General features: G+C 36.9%; 4 protein-coding genes across 11 annotated transcripts; all 4 read left to right on the top strand.

The window, feature by feature from the left end:
* The first annotated feature begins 376 nt into the window (after positions 1-376).
* On the top strand, positions 377-17,055 carry LOC147286331 (putative disease resistance protein RGA3). Of its 6 annotated transcripts, none has more exons than XM_086239939.1 (3): positions 377-840; positions 15,604-15,646; positions 16,505-17,055. In XM_086239939.1, exons 1-3 carry the CDS (start codon positions 514-516, stop codon positions 16,609-16,611), a joined length of 477 nt encoding a protein of 158 aa, XP_086096065.1. In that variant the 5' UTR covers positions 377-513; the 3' UTR covers positions 16,612-17,055. The 6 variants fall into 6 exon arrangements, 3 of the variants coding, with proteins under 3 accessions (XP_086096065.1, XP_086096064.1, XP_086096063.1); XM_086239938.1 differs by having other exon boundaries at positions 378-840; positions 16,609-17,055; XM_086239937.1 differs by having other exon boundaries at positions 378-840; positions 16,591-17,055.
* Positions 3,074-12,781, top strand: LOC147286332 (uncharacterized). The gene is made up of 13 exons (XM_086239205.1): positions 3,074-3,214; positions 8,448-8,933; positions 9,369-9,581; positions 9,677-9,769; positions 9,844-9,957; positions 10,058-10,456; positions 10,569-10,820; positions 10,900-11,156; positions 11,240-11,410; positions 11,513-11,620; positions 11,708-11,777; positions 11,898-11,993; positions 12,683-12,781. Exons 2-13 carry the CDS (start codon positions 8,463-8,465, stop codon positions 12,779-12,781), a joined length of 2,343 nt encoding a protein of 780 aa, XP_086095331.1. The 5' UTR covers positions 3,074-3,214; positions 8,448-8,462.
* LOC147286333 (uncharacterized) lies at positions 5,259-8,127 on the top strand. Its single transcript, XM_086239208.1, has 3 exons — positions 5,259-7,146; positions 7,236-7,341; positions 7,441-8,127. Exons 1-3 carry the CDS (start codon positions 5,261-5,263, stop codon positions 8,125-8,127), a joined length of 2,679 nt encoding a protein of 892 aa, XP_086095334.1. The 5' UTR covers positions 5,259-5,260.
* A 2,546-nt stretch (positions 17,056-19,601) lies between the features above and the next one.
* On the top strand, positions 19,602-24,594 carry LOC147286330 (putative disease resistance protein RGA4). 3 transcript variants are annotated; one of them, XM_086241828.1, is made up of 4 exons: positions 19,602-20,070; positions 21,289-22,741; positions 23,131-23,173; positions 24,040-24,594. In XM_086241828.1, exons 1-2 carry the CDS (start codon positions 19,744-19,746, stop codon positions 22,657-22,659), a joined length of 1,698 nt encoding a protein of 565 aa, XP_086097954.1. In that variant the 5' UTR covers positions 19,602-19,743; the 3' UTR covers positions 22,660-22,741; positions 23,131-23,173; positions 24,040-24,594. The 3 variants fall into 3 exon arrangements, with proteins under 3 accessions (XP_086097954.1, XP_086097953.1, XP_086097952.1); XM_086241827.1 differs by having other exon boundaries at positions 19,602-22,741; positions 24,144-24,594; XM_086241826.1 differs by having other exon boundaries at positions 19,602-22,741.
* The last annotated feature ends 984 nt before the right edge of the window (positions 24,595-25,578 follow it).

Genomic DNA, 25,578 nt, shown 5'->3' with positions numbered 1-25,578 from the left:
CAGCATATATTGCAATCCTTTGCAAGCGGCGATGCATTATTGGCTTAACACAATGGGAAATTTCCCACTACTGTTTATAACTAAAGTTGTTATAACTTATAACAGCAGTGCGAAATTATGGAGGAAATCAAATAAAGATTCATGCTGGAAAAGCAAAAAGATAATGTTGAAAATTTTCATCAAAGTTCAATCTTCAAAGAAAGAGAAAAAGGAACAGATAAAGGCAATAAAAGGTGGGAGACAAATATATACGTTTTTCTCCTTTAGGTGCCCCACACCACAATTATTTCAACCGCGTGTACTTGTCAATTTTCATTATAATTTAATTTAATCAAACCAAAAAATATTAGAAAAATTGGGCCAAGACATTCAACAACTCACTCAGTGACTCTATATGAAGTGGGTAAGAGAAAGACGGTAGCACGCCCGCCATTCTGCATTTGCTACTTCTTGTTATTTCTCTATCTCTCTCTTTTTCATTCTCACTCAGTTTCAAACTTTCTCCTCAACAATATGGCTGAAGCACTCGTTAATGTACTCCTGGAACGTTTGGCTTCGATCACCATTGACAAGATCAACCGAGAGCTGAAACTAGTCACAGGTGTTGGCAAAGAAGTTGCAAATCTCACCCACAATCTCCAACTTATTCAAGATGTGCTCGAGGATGCAGAACAGAGACAAGTGAAGGAGGCCAACGTCAGACGTTGGCTGAGTGAGCTGAAAGAAGTTTCCAACGAGATAGACAACGTGTTGGATGAGTGGAGCACTGAAATTCTAAAACACCAAATTCTGAAACAAGATGAGGAGGAAACTCAAAAAGCTCCTCTTACTAAGAAGAAGGTACGTTTCCACTTTCCCTCCCCTTTTTCTTCTGGCAAAGTCAACAAAGTCCTTCATCGCCGTGACATTGCTTTGAAGATTGAAGGTCTAAATGAAACGTTAAATAAGATTGCTATTGATAGACAAAAGTATAGCTTTCAAAAAACAAAAAGACACGGCGGTGAACATCTTGGACGAGAAAAGACTTCCTCTCTTCAAGATATATCGTTTGGTCGAGAAAATGAAAAGATAGATTTAGTAAGCAAGTTGGTAAATGAGAGTAGTCAAGAAAGGAAAGGCCCCCTTATCATTCCTATCATAGGGCAGGGAGGAACTGGAAAGACAAGTCTCTCCCAACACGCCTATAACCATCAAAGGGTGAAGGCTCATTTTGATTTGAGAATATGGGTTTGTGTCTCAGACCCTTTTGATGAGATCAAAATTGCTAAAGCTATCCTTGAAGGTCTTTCTGAAAAGGATGCGTCAAATTTAAATGAATTGGAAACTTTAGTACAACGTATAAAAGAAAGGATTCAGGGAAGGAAATTCCTTCTTGTCCTAGATGATGTGTGGAATCCAAAGCCTAGACAGTGGGAAGAACTAAGCAAACTTCTGCGCAATGGAGGTATAGGCAGTAGAATGTTGGTGACCACACGAAAAGAGAAGGTTGCTAAGATGATGAGAGCAACCAGTGACATAATCCATTTGGAGGGGTTAAGTGAAAAAGATTGTCGGTCATTGTTCTATTACTTTGCGTTCAGTGATTGGAAAAGAGACAACCTTAAAATGTTTGAAGATGTTGGCAATGATATTGTAAAAAAGTGTCAGGGGTTGCCTCTTGCTGCAAAGACTTTAGGTAGTCTCATGTGCGGTAAGAAAAAATTGAAAGAATGGCAAGATGTTTTGAATAATAAGATATGGGAATTAGAAGAGTTCGAGCAAGAGGTTTTCCAACCGCTATTACTAAGTTATTATGATTTGACCCCAACAATTAGACGTTGTCTTTTATATTGTGTTATTTTTCCAAAAGATTTTGTGATTGATAAAGATAATTTAATTGAGATGTGGATGTCACAAGATTATCTTGATGTTGAGGGAAAAAAAGAGCAAAAGAAAATAGGTCAAGCATATTTTGATGACTTAGTAATGCGGTCTTTCTTCCAAGATTTTGAAAGAGATGATAATGATGAAAATATAATAAGTTGCAAAATGCATGATATTGTACATGATTTTGTGCAGTATCTGACCAAGAAGGAATGCTTTATTATGGAGATTAAGGGTTCTATTGAGAGAATAGAGTTGCCAGATGATAACATTCTTCATTTGACTATGATGTTTGCATCTGAGGGTCCATTTCTTATTTCTTTTTGCAATTTTAAATTTCCACTACTAGGAAGTACCCCATTAGACATCACTAAAAATATATCGGTTTTACACAAATTGATATTGTCAAAGTTTTTTATATCAGTTGGATTTTTAGTTTTTTAAAAATGATGTCTAAATACATTTATATATCGCCAAGTTTTCAGGTTCGATATCTAAATTTTTGGGTAAAAATTAAAATTCTACAATAACCGATATCTAAACTATAAACTGATATTAATTGTTTCAGCTCAAATTCAAATATAAAAATTTTGGTTCCAACTTAAGTGTTTTGACTTAAGTTAGACCCGACACTACTCCCGCCCTCTCAAACACAATAACACAGAAACACTATAGCTCAACACTCCTCTCACACTCCTCTCACCCCGAGCTCTCTCTCTCTCTCTCTCTCTCTCTCTCTCTCTCTCACCCACGCCCTCATCGTGGCGTCGCCGTTCTCACAGTCCGGCCTTGTCATCGTCGCGTAGTTGACCTTAGCCATATCGTCCGCCCTCAAGAGCTTTCTCTGCCACACTCATCGTCCTGGGTTGCAGCCAAAAGGTAAGATTAGTCATCGTCCTAGGTTCTCTCTTTCTCTCTGTCCTCGATCTTCTCTCTATCTCATCCTGGGTTCTCTCTTTCTCTCTGTCCTATTCTCTCTTTACTGAAATTAGGGTTTCAAAATTGGGCTTTTCTATTGTTTAGGTTTTTCTTCAAATTATGGATTTCTTAGCTAGGTTCGTATGCTTCATGAAATTAGGGATCTGGTGCATTTGTTTCTTCAAATTAGCGTTAATTTTTTGTGGGCTTAATGCTTCATTTGCTTCTTTTAATTAGGGGCTTATTCTGTGGTTTTCTTGGCATGATTGATTCTGTGAATTAACTTAGGAAGTTTGGGTTTTTATTTGTGCTAATTCTGGCTTTTGGTTTCAGCACCACAGGAGCTTTGGTAGGTGTACAATTGCTTTCGACTTGGGAGCTTGTGAGCCTGAGCGAGCTGCAGCGAGTGTATTGTGATAACGAGCTATATAAGGTTTGCCTTTTCTCTAGCTATATAGCTGTATTGTGATAACGAGCTTGTGTATTGTGTTTCTCTAGTAGCTCATTTCATTTTCTTTGCAAGTAATTCCACAGATAGAGTACTACAGTATCAGCAAGATCTCTGCTTTCATGGTTATACCCTTGACACATAATAATTAATAAATTATAATTTAATTCATTACCCCTCCCAGGTTCAAAAAAAATTAAAACATGCATATATCAGATTCAAAATAAGGTACAACTTGACATAGCTAGCTGCAATATTATTTCATGCGGTTGAATTATGGAGATGTATTGTGGTTCATGTGGTCCTGACCCTTGGTAGCTAACAGTAGTCAACATATATATATATTCCCTTGCCTTGTGTACAAGCTAGGATAGATTGATTGCATGGTGGTGGTTGTATGAAGTAAATGGGTATTTACACTCTACATTCAAATTTGGGGTCTAAAAAGCACAAGCAGCTAGCATGCACTCAATTAGCTGATCGACCAGCTATATAGCCCAGTTTAATTATATATGTACCTTATTAACAAGTACTGGTCACTGTCCCTCACTTAATGCCTAGCTAGCTTCTATGATCTGATCACATAGTGACTAAAATTAAGTAACTACTCATTCAAATGATCACTTCAATACATCTAGCAATATCATGATCATCTTGTATTCTGTGCACCTGCTAGCTGTTCGAATTTTGTTCAATTTCCAATGGTAATATTCAGCTAGCTTTATGAAACCCATATTTTTGTTTGGGTGCAAATATGCAATTTCCAAGAAAACCCAACAATATATATCTACTAGCTAGATGAAATAAAATGAAAATTTGATTCTTTATTTTGCAAAAGTCACTGCAGTTTCGAAGATGAAAGAAGTATGAAACCAATATATATTGCTTCATTCATAATTCATATATGCATCCAATTAAGTTCCCAAAAATTAATCTAAGATTATGTATAGAGGCCAGTATATGGTACATACTACATATATATAGCATGGTCGATCTAAAACAAGCAAAACATATGGAAATTTAACATATAAATCTCTGTACAATGTGGTATATAGCAGTCATAATAAATTAAATACAAAGCCTGCAGCAAGAAAATATACAACAGTCAATTAAACAAAGATTATCTGGAATCTAAGTGGTCTTACATGGGTTTTCTTCAAACTTCTATATATGAATATTTGGTGATCAGCTAACGATCTATAGCTGATTCCTAGTTTCCAGGTTAAAAAAAATAGGGTTATGGTATGGTCTGTTTGTGTGTTAGGACCTTAAAAATTTGCTAGTTTGCATGTTTTCATGTGAGGAATAGCATGTTTGTGTGTTATGAATGCTTTAAAATTTGTGAATCGTGAATTTTCTTGATTGCATGTTAGGGAAAATACGCTTATAACCTGGTTGTTTCTTAGTGGGTTGTGATTTTGCATCTTGAACCTTTTATATTGAATTAATTTGCTATCTCTTTATGTGAAGTTGATATCAGTTATATCCATGGATAAAACATGGATTCAAGCTGATAGAAGGAGTAAGGAATATGATGTGGGAGTTGCCAATTTTTTGAGTTTTGGATTAGCCAATAATGGCAATCGTAAGTACATTCATTGTCCTTGCGAGAGATGTGTCAACTTGAGTAAGTATACTGTTGCAGTAGTAAGGGAGCATTTGTATTTTCATGGATTTGATCAACGGTATACGACGTGGATATGGCATGGTGAAACTAGAGATGAGGAAAGATACAACGGTTTTCTTGGGTCCGAAACAGTAGATATGTGCGAAGTAGCATTTGATAATTTCGATCATGATCCAGATAAGTTTAGGAGTTTCATTGAGGAAGGAGAGAGACCCTTATATGCTGATTGTGATAAGTACAGCAAGCTATCTGCATTGGTCAGATTGTTCAACTTGAAGGCAAAGCATGGGATTTCTGATAGTTGCTTCTCTGATTTTTTGGTCGCATTTGGAGATATGCTGCCAGATGGTAATGTGCTACCCTTGTCTACGTACGAGGCGAAGAAGACATTGACTGCTTTAGGAATGGAGTATGTGAAGATACATGCTTGCCCGAATGATTGTATCTTATATAGAAAGGAGTACGAAGATGAAACAAGGTGCCCCAAGTGCGACCTCTCTAGGTGGAAGGTAACCAAGGAAGTGGTTGAGAAGAAAGGGGTGCCAGCCAAAGTGTTGTGGTACTTTCCACCTATTATAAGGTTTAAACGAATGTTTAAATCTTGTGAAACTTCAAAGAACCTAACTTGGCATGCCGATCAGAGGGTGACTGACGGCATGATGCGTCATCCAGCTGATTCTCCAGCTTGGAAGTTGGTTGACCATAAGTGGCCAGATTTTGCTTTGGAGCCTAGAAATCTAAGGCTTGCCCTTTCGGCTGATGGGATAAATCCACATAGTAACCGTAGCCGATATAGTTGTTGGCCCGTGATCTTAGTGACTTACAACCTTCCTCCGTGGTTGTGCATGAAGAGGAAGTTTATGATGTTAAGTTTGTTGATTTCTGGTCCTAAGCAGCCAGGAAATGACATAGATGTGTATCTAGAACCATTGGTTGAAGATTTGAGAGCATTGTGGAATGGAATTGATGGAGTGTACGATGGTTTCAGAAAAAACACATTCACTTTGAAGGCCGTACTTCTATGGACGATCAATGATTTTCCAGCGTATGGTAACTTGTCTGGGGCCTCAGTGAAAGGGTATAAGGCATGTCCGATATGTGGAGAAAACACAGATTCTATTAGGCTGAAGCATGGTAAAAAAATCAGTTTTCAGGGCCACAGAAGATTCTTATCACGCGACCACCCATATCGAAAACAAATGAAAGCTTTTAATAACCAGCAGGACGATCGTGAGGCTCCTACACCTCTAAGTGGAGAGGACATCTTAGAAAAAGTATCAGAAATCAATTGTATCTTTGGGAAGAAACAGAAAAAAAGCAGCTTAGGTGGTGAAAGCCATGCTCCATGTTGGAAGAAGAGATCAATCTTCTTTGACTTGGAGTATTGGAAGACTCTTTATATAAGGCATGCCCTCGATGTAATGCACATTGAGAAAAACGTGTGCGACAGTATCATTGGGACTTTACTAAACATTCCAGGGAAGACAAAAGATGGGGTGGCTGCCCGTTTAGATCTTGTGGAAATGGGGGTCAGATTAGACTTGGCACCAGAAGTTGGGAAGAAAAGGACATTTCTGCCTGCAGCTCCATATACGCTGTCTCGGGATGAGAAACGAGCTATGTGCAAGTGTTTTTTGGGTATCAAGGTCCCGGAAGGTTACTCTTCAAATGTACAGAACCTCGTGTCCATGGAAGAGCTTAAACTTTTTGGTCTTAAGTCTCACGATTGCCACACTTTGATGCAACAATTGCTACCAATTGCCATACGTTCGGTTTTGCCCGAGAATGTGAGATATGCTATTACTAGGTTGTGTTTCTTCTTTAATGCCCTCTGCACCAAAGTGGTTGATGTGTCCAAGTTGGATAAAATTCAATCCGATCTTGTTATCACCTTGTGTTTGCTGGAGAAGGTTTTCCCTCCTTCGTTTTTTGATATAATGGTCCATTTAACTGTGCACCTTACTAGAGAGGTTCGATTGTGTGGACCGGTTTGGTATAGATGGATGTATCCATTTGAAAGAGGCATGAAAGTGTTAAAAGGTTATGTCCGAAACCGTCATCGTCCGGAAGGCTGCATTGCTGAATCTTATGTTGGTGAGGAAGCCATGGATTTTTGCTCAGAGTATTTATCCGGGCTAAATGCAATTGGTATTCCCTCTTCGCGCATGGGTGACCCAAACACTAGTAGACCTCTATCAGGTTGTAGGGTAGTTTCAGTACCCCGTGAAGAATGGGAACAAGCTCACCGGTGTGTTTTGGAGAATTCTTCTGAATGTGATCCTTATGCCGAGTAAGATTCGCTGATTCTGTTATTTAAACACTTAGCAGTTTTTTATACCAATTTATTAACATGTTGTAATTATTGTAATCTATTTATAGATTGCACAAGGCCTACTTGAATACTATTTATTCAAGTAAAAAGAAAAGTGAAAAGTGGCTGCTAGAAGAGCACAACCGCAGATTTAGCAATTGGTTGCGTGATAAGGTATCACTTTGTTACCTTTAACAGCACTTTTTGATAGACATATTTGGTCTTGTGTTTCCGTTTTTGAGTAATAATGACCCCTTAAATCTGTTCATATAGGTGGTAGAGTTAATAAATCATGGAGCCAGTCACATAACCACCTCATTGAGGCGGCTAGCTCTTGGTCCACCTATGAGTGTGCTGCAGTATGAGGGCTACCAGATTGGGAGCTGCCATTATCACACAAAGGCACGTGATTCTATACGCGCTGTCCAAAACAGTGGGGTGAGCTTGGTGGCAAAGACAATGCAAGTGGCAAGTGCGAAAGATAAAAATCCGGTCTACACAGATATGACTTTCTATGGTGTAATCCAAGAAATATGGGAGCTGGATTATAACGACTTCAAGGTGCCTTTGTTTAAATGTCAATGGGTAGAGAACAACAAGGGCATTAGAAAAGATGAGCTAGGGTTCCTTTTGGTTGACCTTAATAGGATAGGTCATAAGGGAGATGTGTTTGCTTTGGCTGCCCACGTGAAGCAAGTATTTTATGTAGAAGACCCCATGGACTCTAGATGGTCAGTAGTGCTTGCAGCCCCAAATAGAGACTTTATTGATTGTGCTCAAGAGGATGAGTTGGGGGACACCATTGTTGACCATCAATCTTTTAGCCTTGGATTACCACCCGCTGAGGATTTCGATGATATCATGGGGGAGGATGCTAACACTTACAAGAGGGATAATTGTGAGGGTGTATGGATTGATCACTCAAAAAGCCAGCTGGCAGGATGCAAGGGGGATAGTTAATTAGCTGTGAGGGTTGTAAACTTTATTTGTGATTATGAATTGCAAACTTGAATTTCAGTGTGCTAATTAATTTGAATTTACCTGTATTACTTGCTCTGATCACTTTGTAACACTGTGTAACCCTATTTTGACATGAATTTCAATGGGTAACCCTATTTTTAACTTGTTATTAACTGTGTTAACTTGTTATTAAATTCAGTATTTTAAAATTTGTATTATGAATTGTTTTACTTGTTATGATCATTGTGTAACCCAGCTTAGGTGCTAATGTATTTCTGTGTGCTAATGAATTTGATTGTACCCTTTGTTGTAATTTTCAGGTCTAGGAGTTTGTTATGGCAACACCAAAAGGAAAGAAATCCAAGGCCAAGGCAGCCTCGACACCCAAGGGGAAGACGAAGGTATCCACACCAAAGTCAAAGGTATCCACACCAAAGTCAAAGGCCAAGAAAGCTGCACTATTGAGGGCCAATAAAGCTGCAGTATTGAAGGCCAAGAAAGCTGCAGTATTGAAGGCCAAGAATGCCTCCACCAAGGAGTGTTCGACTTCAAAGGCAACCGTTACGGATGAAGGCACCAGCAGATCCTCTCGCGGTGTTACAAAGATGCATGGAATCATTGTTAGGAAAGCTTTAGGTCGGAAGCTGAAAGTGGAGTACAATCCATATGGAGTGCCAGTAGGAGACGCGCGTCCGAATTTGGCTTCTTACATAGGAGTTGTGGCAAGGCAATCAGTGCCGATTACGTATGATAACTGGCCGGCTGTGACAGAGGACGAAAAAAATAAAATTTGGGATGATGTACAGGTAATTAAGAGCTGTTATATCTGTATTTAATCTTTCTTCACTTGCTAATCACATTTCACTGTATAGGAATTATTGTAAAAATGGCTTATTTTGATAATTTTGATTATGAACACATGTGCACATTCGTTCCACACTTAATTACATATCCATTTTAATATCAAAATTTTATTTCAATTGGACATTTTTTTAAGAAAATCTTACTATATAAACTAATGAAATTGATGGATAGCTAAATGGTTCATTCCAAGTTTTCCGTAGAAGGGGAAGAAATCAGCTCCATGATAGATAAAATATATCTACTCTTCTTGGTTATAAAAGGGAAAAGGTGTTATTTATAACGATAATTACAAGCATGCAGCTGTTATTTATACATATGTGATTAAGCAGAAACCTATAGAGTGCATACTAAGGGTTTTTGTATTTTTTTCATTGTAGGCTGCATTTGATCTACCACCAGAAAGCAAGAAGTGGGTGCTGTCCTCTGCTGGCACCAAATGGAGATCTTTCAAGACTGCATTAACCACCAAGTACATTTTGCCATTCAAAGACGATCCGGAAGCTTTAAAGACCCGACCAAAGGAGTATGACTTCATTGAGCAAGAGCATTGGACTGCTTTTGTTGCTAGCCGATTAACAGACAAGTTTCTGGTAGATATGCTAGTTTTCTTTTGACATTTCTGGTACATATGTGTTTAATAGCTTCCATTTAGGGGATGATCAAAAGGTACGTGTTGACATTGTAGGCACTACACGAAGCTCAAAGTCAGAGAACTGCAAAACGGAAGTATCCTCATAGGTTGTCAAGGAAAGGATACATTGGCTTGCAGGAAGAATTGGTAAAGGCTATTTGAATTGTGTCTAAACAATTGGGAATTCGGTTGGACTAACCATGTGATTTTATGCTGAATAGAGGAAAAAGAATATGGAAGAATCTGAGCTAGACCGATCTGTCCTATGGAAGAAAGCTAGGGAGGACTCTACTGGCCACATGAATGAAGAGGTGGATCAGGTGGCCAAAGTCATAGTAAGCAAGTGAATGAGTGTCGTTTGGATTAATTTGATATATAATAAATTGTTTTTAGATATGCTTAATTGATACTTGATATATCTTGTTGTTTTGGCAGGATGAGTTGTTGGAAAAAAAGAAAGCTGGAGAGTTGACTGTCGAAGGCTCTAATGATGTTCTAAGCATGGCTTTAGAGACTCCGGAGCATGGAGGTAGGGTAAGGGCTGTGGGGGGGAACGTCCCTCTTTCGGTGTACTTCAACATTCCAAGACAGCCAAAGGATGTGATGACAAAGACTGAGATGGTGGCTATGTTGCAAAAGGAATGTAAGGAGCTTTATGAGAGAATTGCGAAATTGGAGGAGGCAAAGAACAAGGCTGCAGAACCATCTACACCAATGCCGGTTCCCGGTACAGGGAATGTTTCCGATAAAGCCAGCTGTTTGTACGAGGCAAAGGTCGAAAAGGAAGATGTCGATGTAGTTGATATTGAAGAGCTGAATTTGGCAACAATGAAGGTAACTTATGAATCTTTGGTGCCCTTTTTCATATTATTAGATCTAAGACAAATAAATCAACATGTCCATACTAGTGGAGGTTTAATCCCCATGATTTTTTATATTTATGTAGGGGAAATCGTGCAAATTGGCTGTGGGAGATGTCAGCAACATTGTTGCATACGGTACAGTAATTGATATGGAATCGGACACAGTTCATGGTGTTCCTTTGGGTGAGGGAAACATGCGGGTTGGCATTGACATTGCTGACAAGGAAGATGCTTTGCTGCCAATTCCTGTGCGAGACGAATTAATCACAGTTGGGCAGGCTGTTGGCAGTCACGTGGCGTGGCCCCAAGAACTTGTTATTTGCATGAAGGAAAAGGTAAATGTTGCCTCACCTATGGTATTGCTTCAGGCTACATGCTTGAAACTAACCTGGTTGTTTGTATTTGATACCCTAGAAACAGATGAAGCATGTTCCTAACATGGCGAAGGAGCTATTCAAGAAGGATTCACTTGAAAAGAATGTCCCGAACAAATGCAAGTTGCTGTATCGCTTAGCATTACAAAAGATGGTCTCTAGTGGAAAGGCCATCACAGTTGACATAGAGGAACAAGTCTTTGGAGCTGTCCGAAAACTTTATATCTTGTACGAGGATATAGCTGCAGTATTGAGGATGGAGGAACTTTCAGCAACCTGCATAGTTGTGTACATGAGGTCAGTGTACTCTTTGATTCATCTACATTGTTTTTTTTCCTCATAAACTGTTGTGATACAAATGGATGCTTGAAAATTGTTAGGTACCTGTACGATAGGCTTATCGAATCCAACATGGCTGAAATGGTTGGTTTTGTGGACCCAGCACGTGTCTCTGTGGGAATTGGAAATTCAGAGAATAGATCAAAGTACCTAGCAGACAGGTTCCAGCAAGGAAAATGTGACCGTGTCTTTTTAGTGCCGTTCAATTCTAGGTAAGGGTATTTATTTGGTGAACCTGAATGTCAGTCATTTGTAATGCTATTTGTATATATGCTTCCCATACATGCCATGGTAATAATCGTTCTATTTGGTAGCAACCATTGGATTTTGACTATCATTAGCGAGGAAAAAGACGTGGTTCACATCATGGATCCTCTTCCAAAACTGACTCGTAACCAAGAATGGGTGGAAGTGGTGAATACGTAAGTTTCTGTTCCCTCATAAATTTACCAATATGCATAGTTCTTTGATAATGGAGCATAACTTGAATTTAAATTGTGGTGATCAAGTGCCATTAAAATATTCAATGGCGTTACGGGAAGGCAAGGCAGAAAAACACCACAATGGAAGAATCTCGCTGTAAGCATCGATCTATGTACTATACTTGAGTTTTTTAAGCGACTTATGTCATTCTGATTTGGACTAAGGATGCCATTGTTATATATAACTCTATGTGTGCTGTCTTTTGCTTGTATGTAGTGTCCTAAACAACCAGGTGGTGTTGAATGTGCATATTATGTGATGAGGTACATGAAAGAGATCATTGAGGACACAAACCTTGCCTTTGAGACCATGGTTAGAATTCTTTTGACTATTTCAGTATATATAAATTATTATCCGATGTAATTTTGATTGCATTTTTGTTTTGGTTATGTCATCAATCTGTTATTTTGGAGATTTTGAAGTTATATATATAGGCATGTACTGCCTTTGGATATGCTGTATGATTGGCTTGAACTGCCCTGCATATATTTGTCCTTTGCATGAATGTTTGCAACTTTGCATGTTGAACTTGGAACTGCCCCTTGTCTTTAGAATTTCCAACTGCATGCAATTGACTTTTTTAATTTCATGGATATGCAGCTTAATTTATAGGAAACTTGGATATGGCTTTCTCAATCTTTAAAGTTGAAACTGGTTTTGGATTGATAGGAAACTAGGATATGGTTTTGGTTGTTGTAAATCTGGTAAATTGAACTTTAAAGCTTGCTGGACCATCACATGTACTTAAGCTTGTTGCTGGGGGCTATCACATGCAACTCTTCCTTTTGGATTTTGGGATTGCTATCAGCTGCCTAGCTTCTTTATTTGAACAATTGCATGTCTAGGTGGCTCTGATAGCATGCAGCTAGCCTTATATATATTATTTGCACTCTGCCATGTATAGGTTTTGGGATTGCAGCAAGACCATAACTTTTATCATTTGAATATATAATTGCATATCTTTTGGTGGCTGATCATGCACTTGTCTTTAATGTTTTCAGTGGTCTAAGGCGAAGAACAAGCGGTCTGGTTACACCCAAGCCCAAATTGATGAAGTCCGAGTTGAGTGGGGAGACTATGTCACCGAGCATTATTTTTAGACATGCATGTTGGTATACTGTTTTGACGTACATTTTGTGGATATGGTATTAGTACTGCTGCCATTCCAATCTTTTGTAGAGGAAAAGGCAGAATTTAGAACTAGCTAGCTAGCTAACTAGTGTGCATAATTTAGAACTAGCCATGCCTTATATTTTGTGCAGATTTTTGAAGTTTCTTAGGGGGTTAAAAATGGATTAGCTAGCTAGGGTTATCCCTACTTGTTGAGGGATTTGTAATTTATTTTTGTTAACTTGAATATGGTTGAAATTGGATGTTGGAAATATTGTATGAGAATGTTGGATGAAATTGATGGAAGCATTTAAATTGCACAAATTGGATGCTGCATGTTCGAATTTTGATATCAAATATTTGACAGGAAAAACTGATATCTAACAATCCATTTTAATTTTGTTTTTTTTAATTAAAAAACATTTACAATATCCGTTCAACACTGATATCTAATATCTTAAAGCTGATATTTATACAACCATATACATCGAAAAACAAAAAAATAGCGATATCAAATATAATTTTTATATCACATGGTAGCTCAAACATGATATTTATACAGGCATATACATCGAAAAACAAAATAATAGCGATATCTAATATAATTTTTATATCACATGGTAGCTCAAACATGATATTTAAAAGACTTATAATATCTGAAACAACGGACAAACAGATATCTAATCTATATAGATATATCGGTTTTATTTAAAACTCTGATGTGTTAACAATATTAAATATCGCTTTAATAAAAAAAGTGATGTAACAACTTACCAAACATAGCTTTTGCTGAGTTTACAATGTCGAAAAATATAACTAAACCGATATATAATACACACTTTAATGTCAGTTTTTAAAAAACTAATGATATTGAAAGTACATTAGATATCGGAATCCATGCATATAGATAGCGGAAACTTGGAAATTCGATATATATTATGTATTAACAATATCGGAAATTAAACAAATAGGATGTCTAAGTTTTTATAAACATCGGGTAAAAACCGATATTGAAAATAGGGTACATTAGATATCACGTCTGCCCTTATCGGTCGCAAACCTAATAGACATCAGTTTTCCACTGATGTCTAATGGGGTACTTCCTAGTAGTGTTCTGCGAACATTCACAATTTTTGATTCGAACATTACTACTATTGGGCCAGATTTAATTTTGCAATTGAAATTTGTGAGGACCTTAAATTTAAGGAAGAACTGTATCAAAGAAATTTCAAAAGAAATCGGTGAATTGATACATTTGAGGTATCTTGATTTATCTGAGAATGATGAGTTGGAGGAATTACCCGATGCTATAGGTGAATTATACAACTTGCAAACCTTGCGAATTGATTGGTGCAGGGGTCTCAAAAAAGTACCTGATATGGGAAGGCTAATTAACTTAAAGCATCTTTATGTTAGGGGCATTTGGGGTGCAAACATAAAAGGCATTGGGAGATTAAGAAATTTGCAAACGGTAGATGTGTTTCATGTGGGTGCGGATAATGAAGGAGGATTGAAGTTAGAAGATTTGAAAAACTTGGACCACCTTCAAGGGAGTCTTGAAACACACATAGGGCGTACGGAAGATGCGAGTCAGGCTGAGAAAGCACAATTGGTGAATAAGAAAGACCTCCTTCATTTGGAACTGGATTTCGGATGTTACTGTGAACTTAGAGAAGAAGAAGAAGAAGAAGAAGAAGAAAAGCATAAAAACGATGGAGAAATACTGAATGCCTTACAACCACATCCAGGTTTGGAATCTTTAGACATCTCGAGATGTTATAACACCCCCTCGTCTCCCAATTGGCTGATGTCTTTACAAAACTTGCGAGAGCTTGATATTCGAGATTGCACGTTTTTGCCTCCTTTGGGGAAGTTGTCATCCCTGGAATCTCTGCATATTTGGGAGTGTAGAAAGATTGGAAAGATAGGAGTTGAGTTTTTGGGATTAATAGACGACAAGCAAACATCATCATCATCATCGTCACAGTCACAGACTTTGTTCCCCAAATTGAAACGCCTCAAATTCTACCACATGGATGATTGGGAAGAGTGGGAAGGAGTGGAAGGGTGGAGGGAAGAGGAGGATTCTGATGATCAGATTACAATAATGCCCTCCCTCTCTACCCTAACATTTGAAAGCTGTTACACGCTAAAAACACTGCCCAACTTCCTGCGGAAGACACCACTACAGAATTTGGAGATCTGGTGGTCTCCTTCTCTTGCCAATGCTTGCAAAGAAGGAAGTGGTAAGGAGTGGGACAAGATTTCTCACACCACAAACATTGAAGTGAATTATAAGGCTGTACAGAAAGACGGAGTTTGGATCGAGCAAGACAGGTGAATCCTCATTCATCTGAGCTTTGCATCTTCAGTGAGTGAGGAGCTCTGCCAATCTCCATCATCCAGCTCTGCTACATCTTCTTGTAAGTAAACTCTTCTTTATTTATCTAATTCTATGCCAAATATTCAGATATTAATTAATACAATCCCTACTGTATAATTGAAATGATTTGATTTTACCAAAAACGAATGTCAAATGTATAATTGAAATGGTATATCAAACTGATTCACCTTGGATAGCTTTCTAACATGATTTCTGAACCGTTAGTTTAATTGAATGGCAGCTATCCTGTTTTGCTATATATTACAAAAACTGACATTCCTTTTGGAAATTGATTCCCTGGTGAAGGTGTTGGAAAGCCTCCGCTTCTAGATACGAAATTTTAAATAAATCGTTAGATAATTTGGAATTGATTATTTTCTTTTTATTCAGGTTATAGACAAGTCCTCTAATTATTTTCTTTTTATCCAGCTTAATGGCATTGGAGTTGTCAAGTTCATCTGGTGCTACTTTGGTAAGCTAAATATCATATCTTGAAGTTCTTGGTTTATCAATGTTTGTGGCATGGACAGCTGTATTCATATTGTTCACTTTCAAATACTCTGCATTTTACTTTTTTTACTTCCTATATTATAAAATTGTATGTTTCCTGTATTAAAAAAAAAAATAAAATTAAAATTACTCTGCAATGTGCATTGTCGGTCACTGAAAAAATTTAATTTTGCCTTCCATATTTTATAATGTTAAATATTTGAATTTTAAACTGGTTTCTACCGGCCCAACTCCCACAATCCAATCATCAAACTTGATTGATGATAATCATCCATGCAGTAATATTACCATTGTTTTAGACTTTTAGTCATTGCATCTTCCTTCCTCAATCCAATTGACTATAGATGATATATAACTTTGCATCATAGTAATGGTCTCATTCCTATTGGTCTCTTTTAATTCAGACTTCAACTTCTCTTGAAACAAGAAAATCTTTTGTTAGAGGAAAGGCCTTGCGGACAGCTCATTTTGAAATATCAGTTTGTAACATGGTGAGCTTAATGCCTCAGATGGTTTTCTCAAGAGATTAATGTCACATAAGAACTCATTAACTGAATTGGGCAATTCCCATGTGTCTTATGTATTTTTTGAATTTATAAAATTATTTAGAATTACCTTATTTGTCTGATTGGTTATTCTTAGGTTATACATTGAAGGTAGTGATGCATATATATATCTGATATCATAAGCATGCGAGTTTCTTTCTCAATGTTTTCTTAAGGATATATTACATGCAGTTCATTCTTGATATATATATCATGAGGTGAGGACCTGAACGATTTCTTATAGTTATCATTTACTTTGATGTAAAACGGTGCAGTTTCCAGTGTGTCAAGGGAATGCAAGGTTTTGCTAGCTTTGCAAAGCACTGAAATTACTTTTCTGGAAATTTATTCCGTGGTGAAGGTGGCTATCTATCTGCAGTAACCATTGGACAAGAGAGAAGAGCGCATGAAGAAAAAGAGAAGGCCAAGCCAGCAATCAATATTCTTAGTCGGTTTTCAACATTTATCTTCTCTCTTGCTAGTATGTGTTTGGAAATGCTTCAGATAAGGTGGTCAAGCTTAGTTGGGTGGCTATCTATCGATCTGTGTGGCTGAGGATTTTGATCGACGAGGTTTTCTTCCCTTTATTTTGCTATGTTTATTTCTTTCCTGCTGTTTGTTTTTTTAGTCTTTTGTTTTGGCAATGGGCCGGGTGCCATCCCCCCATAGCCTCCTTTCCCTGTATTTCTATTGTGACTAATAAATGTATTAGTTATCAAATTTTAATTCTTTATTTGATTTTATCTATTTCAACCCGTGAACATCTTCAATGTATGTATTTTGAGAAATTTAAACATTAACCCCTGGTATTGGGTCTGGTCTCTTTTTCATTTGTTTCTCTTGCAGCTACAATATTTTCTACAACATTGCTAGCAGAGTACGTTACAACGAATGTGAAATTATTTGGCAATGGCCTGATGGCCAGCATCAAAGAATTCTTGTCAAATTAATGTTTGTTCTGCTTCCTTTCGTAGCAAGTTTGCAAACAAACAAAGAATCGAATTTCTTGTTGCCAGAACAAAATGGTGTCACCAGAGATTCTTTCATGTTGTTTGAATATCGGTACCTTAAATCTTTTTGCACATGAAACTTTGTTATATTTGTGTGGGCATGGTTAAAACCGAGTGCCTAAATCTTTTTGTCATGCCTAAATCTTACTAATTCTATGGGTTTGATGATCCAGTACAAAACAACTTAGTTGAGTGAATGAATGATACACATGTTGTACTAGATTCAGCCTTCAATGAGTGTGACAGTAAAACTTGACGTTAACAATATCGTTGATTGTAATTAGTTAGATACTATTGGTGTAACAACATCAATTCCAATTCCATTTCTTAGAAATTTGTTGGATAGAATCGATCATCTGGATGCTAAAGGATCGAGAAGTCTATATATTCATGTAGTTAAATACATGGATCCTCAGACAATTCTCTCATCCAAACTTTCTCTTAAAATTTATCCTCAGTTTCTACCAATTTCTGTAATAATAAACAAAGTTATACATATCAATCCATCTGGGTATGAAATTTTTAGTTTGTCAAAAGTTGGGTATGCATGTTGAAAGGCAATTTGGCTCACACAAGAGTAGAAGTGTTATATTAAACATAGACTTACTTTTATTAAACAAATAAAGTCGACCGTTGAAGTTATATATGGATCAAGGTAGGAGGTGAATCTTCAAGGCAATGACTGGCTCACAAAGACAAGACAAGATGGCGTGAAAATTTTTGGTTTAATCACCAAATTGTCTTTTTGGTTTAACTTTTATTAAACAATTTGATATTTGTGCAATTAAAACAATTTAGCTCATATAAGACAATTAAAAGGTCATGAAAAATTTATTAAACCAAAAAGAAACACGAGGCAAGCACCCCCACAGGGAACAAGCCCAGAAAAATGCGCGTGCCAGCACTTGGCCACTTGCATTCTGCATTGGCCTAACACAAACAAGTCAATATATAAAGTGGGTGGAACAAAGAGCATAGCACGCGCATTCTGCATTTCTTACTTCATATTTCTCATATTTCTCTTTTTCACTTGCAATCTGCTTCAAACGTACGTCAAGAATATGGCTGAAGCACTCAAAAAAGTTTAATGAGTATTTAAAAGGGTTATTGAATAAAATTTCTCTTTTATTTATGTACCCTATAACACAATTATTTCTATTTTCTCAGCATTACCAAACACAGAAAGAAAATCTTACATTCTCTTTTCTATAGAAAATGTATTAGAATTGAGTTCACAATAATTCAATTATGTGAACCAAATAGGCCCTTAGTGTTTAAGTCTTGAGTTTTAGGCGGAGACCAAAACTTGGGAACTAAATCTTAAGACGCTTTGTAGTGTAGCAGTAGATACAACCCTCATATATTTGTAAAATAATTACACATAACAGATGCCAAATAAAGTTAGGTGGTGATGCATCACCCATTTAAATCGGTAAGCAAATTTACTCTGGTGACAGTACTATAGTGTGAAACAGACCAAACACTAGTCTGGCGTGTACTTTTCTTTTGTCTTTGTGTCAAACTGGCTAGCCTTGCCTCCTCCACTCAAAAGACATATAAATCCAATTAATCAATGGAAGTACCTAAATTCACCATTCCATTCCCATTTGGTTGATAACATGACAAGATTTTAAATTCCTGTAATGTAGTTGATGAGGACTGGACTGTCAGCTCTTGAAATTGATGGAGTTTCAATTGAACACGCCATGCAATTTATCACAATATATCATGTGTTACCCATTATCATTCTTGTCATTTGCTGATAAAAAGTAGTCCAAACTGACTGCTTTAACTGGTGGACTAACAGTACTATAGTGTGAAAGTGTGAAACAGAGCAAAAAAGAAAAATAGTGTGAAAGCGTTTCTGTTTTTCTTGTCCCTGGACCCTACTACGTAGACCCTTGTGCTTGGAAATAAATGGCCAAGCACGTGCGTACGGTGCGTGACTTATCTTAAAAATAGTCTCCTCAGTATACAGCCAATTGTGGGGGACCAGCATATATTGCAATCCTTTGCAAGCGGCGATGCATTATTGGCTTAACACAAATGGGAAATTTCCCACTACTGTTTTTAAGTACAGTTGTTATAACTTATAACAGCAGTGCGAAATTATGGAGGAAATCAAATAAAGATTCATGCTGGAAAAGCAAAAAGATAATGTTGAAAATTTTCATCAAAGTTCAATCTTCAAAGAAAGAGAAAAAGGAACAGATAAAGGCAATAAAAGGTGGGAGACAAATATATACGTTTTTCTCCTTTAGGTGCCCCACACCACAATTATTTCAACCGCGTGTACTTGTCAATTTTCATTATAATTTAATTTAATCAAACCAAAAAATATTAAAAAAATTGGGCCAAGACATTCAACAACTCACTCAGTCACTCTATATGAAGTGGGTAAGAGAAAGACGGTAGCACGCCCGCCATTCTGCATTTGCTACTTGTTATTTCTCTATCTCTCTCTTTTTCATTCTCACTCAGTTTCAAACTTTCTCCTCAACAATATGGCTGAAGCACTCGTTAATGTACTCCTGGAACGTTTGGCTTCGATCACCATTGACAAGATCAACCGAGAGCTGAAACTAGTCACAGGTGTTGGCAAAGAAGTTGCAAATCTCACCCACAATCTCCAACTTATTCAAGATGTGCTCGAGGATGCAGAACAGAGACAAGTGAAGGAGGCCAACGTCAGACGTTGGCTGAGTGAGCTGAAAGAAGTTTCCAACGAGATAGACAACGTGTTGGATGAGTGGAGCACTGAAATTCTAAAACACCAAATTCTGAAACAAGATGAGGAGGAAACTCAAAAAGCTCCTCTTACTAAGAAGAAGGTACGTTTCCACTTTCCCTCCCCTTTTTCTTCTGGCAAAGTCAACAAAGTCCTTCATCGCCGTGACATTGCTTTGAAGATTGAAGGTCTAAATGAAACGTTAAATAAGATTGCTATTGATAGACAAAAGTATAGCTTTCAAAAAACAAAAAGACACGGCGGTGAACATCTTGGACGAGAAAAGACTTCCTCTCTTCAAGATATATCGTTTGGTCGAGAAAATGAAAAGATAGATTTAGTAAGCAAGTTGGTAAATGAGAGTAGTCAAGAAAGGAAAGGCCCCCTTATCATTCCTATCATAGGGCAGGGAGGAACTGGAAAGACAAGTCTCTCCCAACACGCCTATAACCATCAAAGGGTGAAGGCTCATTTTGATTTGAGAATATGGGTTTGTGTCTCAGACCCTTTTGATGAGATCAAAATTGCTAAAGCTATCCTTGAAGGTCTTTCTGAAAAGGATGCGTCAAATTTAAATGAATTGGAAACTTTAGTACAACGTATAAAAGAAAGGATTCAGGGAAGGAAATTCCTTCTTGTCCTAGATGATGTGTGGAATCCAAAGCCTAGACAGTGGGAAGAACTAAGCAAACTTCTGCGCAATGGAGGTATAGGCAGTAGAATGTTGGTGACCACACGAAAAGAGAAGGTTGCTAAGATGATGAGAGCAACCAGTGACATAATCCATTTGGAGGGGTTAAGTGAAAAAGATTGTCGGTCATTGTTCTATTACTTTGCGTTCAGTGATTGGAAAAGAGACAACCTTAAAATGTTTGAAGATGTTGGCAATGATATTGTAAAAAAGTGTCAGGGGTTGCCTCTTGCTGCAAAGACTTTAGGTAGTCTCATGTGCGGTAAGAAAAAATTGAAAGAATGGCAAGATGTTTTGAATAATAAGATATGGGAATTAGAAGAGTTCGAGCAAGAGGTTTTCCAACCGCTATTACTAAGTTATTATGATTTGACCCCAACAATTAGACGTTGTCTTTTATATTGTGTTATTTTTCCAAAAGATTTTGTGATTGATAAAGATAATTTAATTGAGATGTGGATGTCACAAGATTATCTTGATGTTGAGGGAAAAAAAGAGCAAAAGAAAATAGGTCAAGCATATTTTGATGACTTAGTAATGCGGTCTTTCTTCCAAGATTTTGAAAGAGATGATAATGATGAAAATATAATAAGTTGCAAAATGCATGATATTGTACATGATTTTGTGCAGTATCTGACCAAGAAGGAATGCTTTATTATGGAGATTAAGGGTTCTATTGAGAGAATAGAGTTGCCAGATGATAACATTCTTCATTTGACTATGATGTTTGCATCTGAGGGTCCATTTCTTATTTCTTTTTGCAATTTTAAATTTCTGCGAACATTCACAATTTTTGATTCGAACATTACTACTATTGGGCCAGATTTAATTTTGCAATTGAAATTTGTGAGGACCTTAAATTTAAGGAAGAACTGTATCAAAGAAATTTCAAAAGAAATCGGTGAATTGATACATTTGAGGTATCTTGATTTATCTGAGAATGATGAGTTGGAGGAATTACCCGATGCTATAGGTGAATTATACAACTTGCAAACCTTGCGAATTGATTGGTGCAGGGGTCTCAAAAAAGTACCTGATATGGGAAGGCTAATTAACTTAAAGCATCTTTATGTTAGGGGCATTTGGGGTGCAAACATAAAAGGCATTGGGAGATTAAGAAATTTGCAAACGGTAGATGTGTTTCATGTGGGTGCGGATAATGAAGGAGGATTGAAGTTAGAAGATTTGAAAAACTTGGACCACCTTCAAGGGAGTCTTGAAACACACATAGGGCGTACGGAAGATGCGAGTCAGGCTGAGAAAGCACAATTGGTGAATAAGAAAGACCTCCTTCATTTGGAACTGGATTTCGGATGTTACTGTGAACTTAGAGAAGAAGAAGAAGAAGAAGAAGAAGAAAAGCATAAAAACGATGGAGAAATACTGAATGCCTTACAACCACATCCAGGTTTGGAATCTTTAGACATCTCGAGATGTTATAACACCCCCTCGTCTCCCAATTGGCTGATGTCTTTACAAAACTTGCGAGAGCTTGATATTCGAGATTGCACGTTTTTGCCTCCTTTGGGGAAGTTGTCATCCCTGGAATCTCTGCATATTTGGGAGTGTAGAAAGATTGGAAAGATAGGAGTTGAGTTTTTGGGATTAATAGACGACAAGCAAACATCATCATCATCATCGTCACAGTCACAGACTTTGTTCCCCAAATTGAAACGCCTCAAATTCTACCACATGGATGATTGGGAAGAGTGGGAAGGAGTGGAAGGGTGGAGGGAAGAGGAGGATTCTGATGATCAGATTACAATAATGCCCTCCCTCTCTACCCTAACATTTGAAAGCTGTTACACGCTAAAAACACTGCCCAACTTCCTGCGGAAGACACCACTACAGAATTTGGAGATCTGGTGGTCTCCTTCTCTTGCCAATGCTTGCAAAGAAGGAAGTGGTAAGGAGTGGGACAAGATTTCTCACACCACAAACATTGAAGTGAATTATAAGGCTGTACAGAAAGACGGAGTTTGGATCGAGCAAGACAGGTGAATCCTCATTCATCTGAGCTTTGCATCTTCAGTGAGTGAGGAGCTCTGCCAATCTCCATCATCCAGCTCTGCTACATCTTCTTGTAAGTAAACTCTTCTTTATTTATCTAATTCTATGCCAAATATTCAGATATTAATTAATACAATCCCTACTGTATAATTGAAATGATTTGATTTTACCAAAAACGAATGTCAAATGTATAATTGAAATGGTATATCAAACTGATTCACCTTGGATAGCTTTCTAACATGATTTCTGAACCGTTAGTTTAATTGAATGGCAGCTATCCTGTTTTGCTATATATTACAAAAACTGACATTCCTTTTGGAAATTGATTCCCTGGTGAAGGTGTTGGAAAGCCTCCGCTTCTAGATACGAAATTTTAAATAAATCGTTAGATAATTTGGAATTGATTATTTTCTTTTTATTCAGGTTATAGACAAGTCCTCTAATTATTTTCTTTTTATCCAGCTTAATGGCATTGGAGTTGTCAAGTTCATCTGGTGCTACTTTGGTAAGCTAAATATCATATCTTGAAGTTCTTGGTTTATGAATGTTTGTGGCATGGACAGCTGTATTCATATTGTTCACTTTCAAATACTCTGCATTTTACATTTTTTACTTCCTATATTATAAAATTGTATGTTTCCTGTATTAAAAAAAAAAAAAAAAAAAATTACTCTGCAATGTGCATTGTCGGTCACTGAAAAAATTTAATTTTGCCTTCCATATTTTATAATGTTAAATATTTGAATTTTAAACTGGTTTCTACCGGCCCAACTCCCACAATCCAATCATCAAACTTGATTGATGATAATCATCCATGCAGTAATATTACCATTGTTTTAGACTTTTAGTCATTGCATCTTCCTTCCTCAATCCAATTGACTATAGATGATATATAACTTTGCATCATAGTAATGGTCTCATTCCTATTGGTCTCTTTTAATTCAGACTTCAACTTCTCTTGAAACAAGAAAATCTTTTGTTAGAGGAAAGGCCTTGCGGACAGCTCATTTTGAAATATCAGTTTGTAACATGGTGAGCTTAATGCCTCAGATGGTTTTCTCAAGAGATTAATGTCACATAAGAACTCATTAACTGAATTGGGCAATTCCCATGTGTCTTATGTATTTTTTGAATTTATAAAATTATTTAGAATTACCTTATTTGTCTGATTGGTTATTCTTAGGTTATACATTGAAGGTAGTGATGCATATATATATATATATATATCTGATATCATAAGCATGCGAGTTTCTTTCTCAATGTTTTCTTAAGGATATATTACATGCAGTTCATTCTTGATATATATATCATGAGGTGAGGACCTGAACGATTTCTTATAGTTATCATTTACTTTGATGTAAAACGGTGCAGTTTCCAGTGTGTCAAGGGAATGCAAGGTTTTGCTAGCTTTGCAAAGCACTGAAATTACTTTTCTGGAAATTTATTCCCTGGTGAAGGTGGCTATCTATCTGCAGTAACCATTGGACAAGAGAGAAGAGCGCATGAAGAAAAAGAGAAGGCCAAGCCAGCAATCAATATTCTTAGTCGGTTTTCAACATTTATCTTCTCTCTTGCTAGTATGTGTTTGGAAATGCTTCAGATAAGGTGGTCAAGCTTAGTTGGGTGGCTATCTATCGATCTGTGTGGCTGAGGATTTTGATCGACGAGGTTTTCTTCCCTTTATTTTGCTATGTTTATTTCTTTCCTGCTGTTTGTTTTTTTAGTCTTTTGTTTTGGCAATGGGCCGGGTGCCATCCCCCCATAGCCTCCTTTCCCTGTATTTCTATTGTGACTAATAAATGTATTAGTCATCAAATTTTAATTCTTTATTTGATTTTATCTATTTCAACCCGTGAACATCTTCAATGTATGTATTTTGAGAAATTTAAACATTAACCCCTGGTATTGGGTCTGGTCTCTTTTTCATTTGTTTCTCTTGCAGCTACAATATTTTCTACAACATTGCTAGCAGAGTTACAACGAATGTGAAATTATTTGGCAATGGCCTGATGGCCAGCATCAAAGAATTCTTGTCAAATTAATGTTTGTTCTGCTTCCTTTTGTAGCAGGTTTGCAAACAAACAAAGAATCGAATTTCTTGTTGCCAGAACAAAATGGTGTCACCAGAGATTCTTTCATGTTGTTTGAATATCGGTACCTTAAATCTTTTTGCACATGAAACTTTGTTATATTTGTGTGGGCATGGTTAAAACCGAGTGCCTAAATCTTTTTGTCATGCCTAAATCTTACTAATTCTATGGGTTTGATGATCCAGTACAAAACAACTTAGTTGAGTGAATGAATGATACACATGTTGTACTAGATTCAGCCTCCAATGAGTGTGACAGTAAAATTTGACGTTAACAATATCGTTGATTGTAATTAGTTAGATACTATTGGTGTAACAACATCAATTCCATTTCCATTTCTTAGAAATTTGTTAGATAGAATCGATCATCTGGATGCTAAAGGATCGAGAAGTCTATATATTCATGTAGTTAAATACATGGATCCTCAGACAATTCTCTCATCCAAACTTTCTCTTAAAATTTATCCTCAGTTTCTACCAATTTCTTTTCCATATGTCACATAATTTTCTTTGGTTACATTAGGAATCCAACCTTAAAATATCCGAATTCTAACCAATCAATTTCTCAGCCGACAGATTAATGTCATATGAGCAGTCATGCATTAACACTGAATTGGGCAATGCCCATGTATATGTGTACGTCTTTTGTATTTTTTTGAATTTATAAAATTAATTAGTTAGAACTACCTTATTTGTGTAATTGGTTATTATCAGGTTATACACTGAATCACTTAATTTGATGTAATACAGGGTAAGTGTTTGGCAGCATCAATTATATCTCTGTATGCAGTTTATTCAAGATATGAGGACTTGAACGATTT

This window comes from Dryas octopetala, chromosome 4, assembly GCF_963921425.1.
Source record: "Dryas octopetala chromosome 4, drDryOcto1.1, whole genome shotgun sequence".
Lineage (NCBI taxonomy): Eukaryota > Viridiplantae > Streptophyta > Magnoliopsida > Rosales > Rosaceae > Dryas > Dryas octopetala.
The sequence above is the reverse complement of the archived record's forward strand: the minus strand, read 5'-3'. Positions and strand labels throughout refer to the sequence as shown.

What these genes read in the sequence shown, in the direction of transcription:
- LOC147286333 (XM_086239208.1), top strand. Translation starts at nt 5,261, where the DNA reads ATGGAGTATGTGAAGATACATGCTTGCCCGAATGATTGTATCTTATAT. An exon ending in GAATGTGATCCTTATGCCGA is followed by an intron (nt 7,147 to 7,235) that starts GTAAGATTCGCT and finishes ATCTATTTATAG; the next exon opens with ATTGCACAAGGCCTACTTGA. An exon ending in GCAATTGGTTGCGTGATAAG is followed by an intron (nt 7,342 to 7,440) that starts GTATCACTTTGT and finishes CTGTTCATATAG; the next exon opens with GTGGTAGAGTTAATAAATCA.
- LOC147286331 (XM_086239937.1), top strand. Translation starts at nt 514, where the DNA reads ATGGCTGAAGCACTCGTTAATGTACTCCTGGAACGTTTGGCTTCGATC. An exon ending in CTCCTCTTACTAAGAAGAAG is followed by an intron (nt 841 to 15,603) that starts GTACGTTTCCAC and finishes CTTTTTATCCAG; the next exon opens with CTTAATGGCATTGGAGTTGT. An exon ending in GTTCATCTGGTGCTACTTTG is followed by an intron (nt 15,647 to 16,590) that starts GTAAGCTAAATA and finishes TCCGTGGTGAAG; the next exon opens with GTGGCTATCTATCTGCAGTA.
- LOC147286332 (XM_086239205.1), top strand. Translation starts at nt 8,463, where the DNA reads ATGGCAACACCAAAAGGAAAGAAATCCAAGGCCAAGGCAGCCTCGACA. An exon ending in GATTAACAGACAAGTTTCTG is followed by an intron (nt 9,582 to 9,676) that starts GTAGATATGCTA and finishes TTGACATTGTAG; the next exon opens with GCACTACACGAAGCTCAAAG. An exon ending in TTAGTGCCGTTCAATTCTAG is followed by an intron (nt 11,411 to 11,512) that starts GTAAGGGTATTT and finishes TCTATTTGGTAG; the next exon opens with CAACCATTGGATTTTGACTA.
- LOC147286330 (XM_086241827.1), top strand. Translation starts at nt 19,744, where the DNA reads ATGGCTGAAGCACTCGTTAATGTACTCCTGGAACGTTTGGCTTCGATC.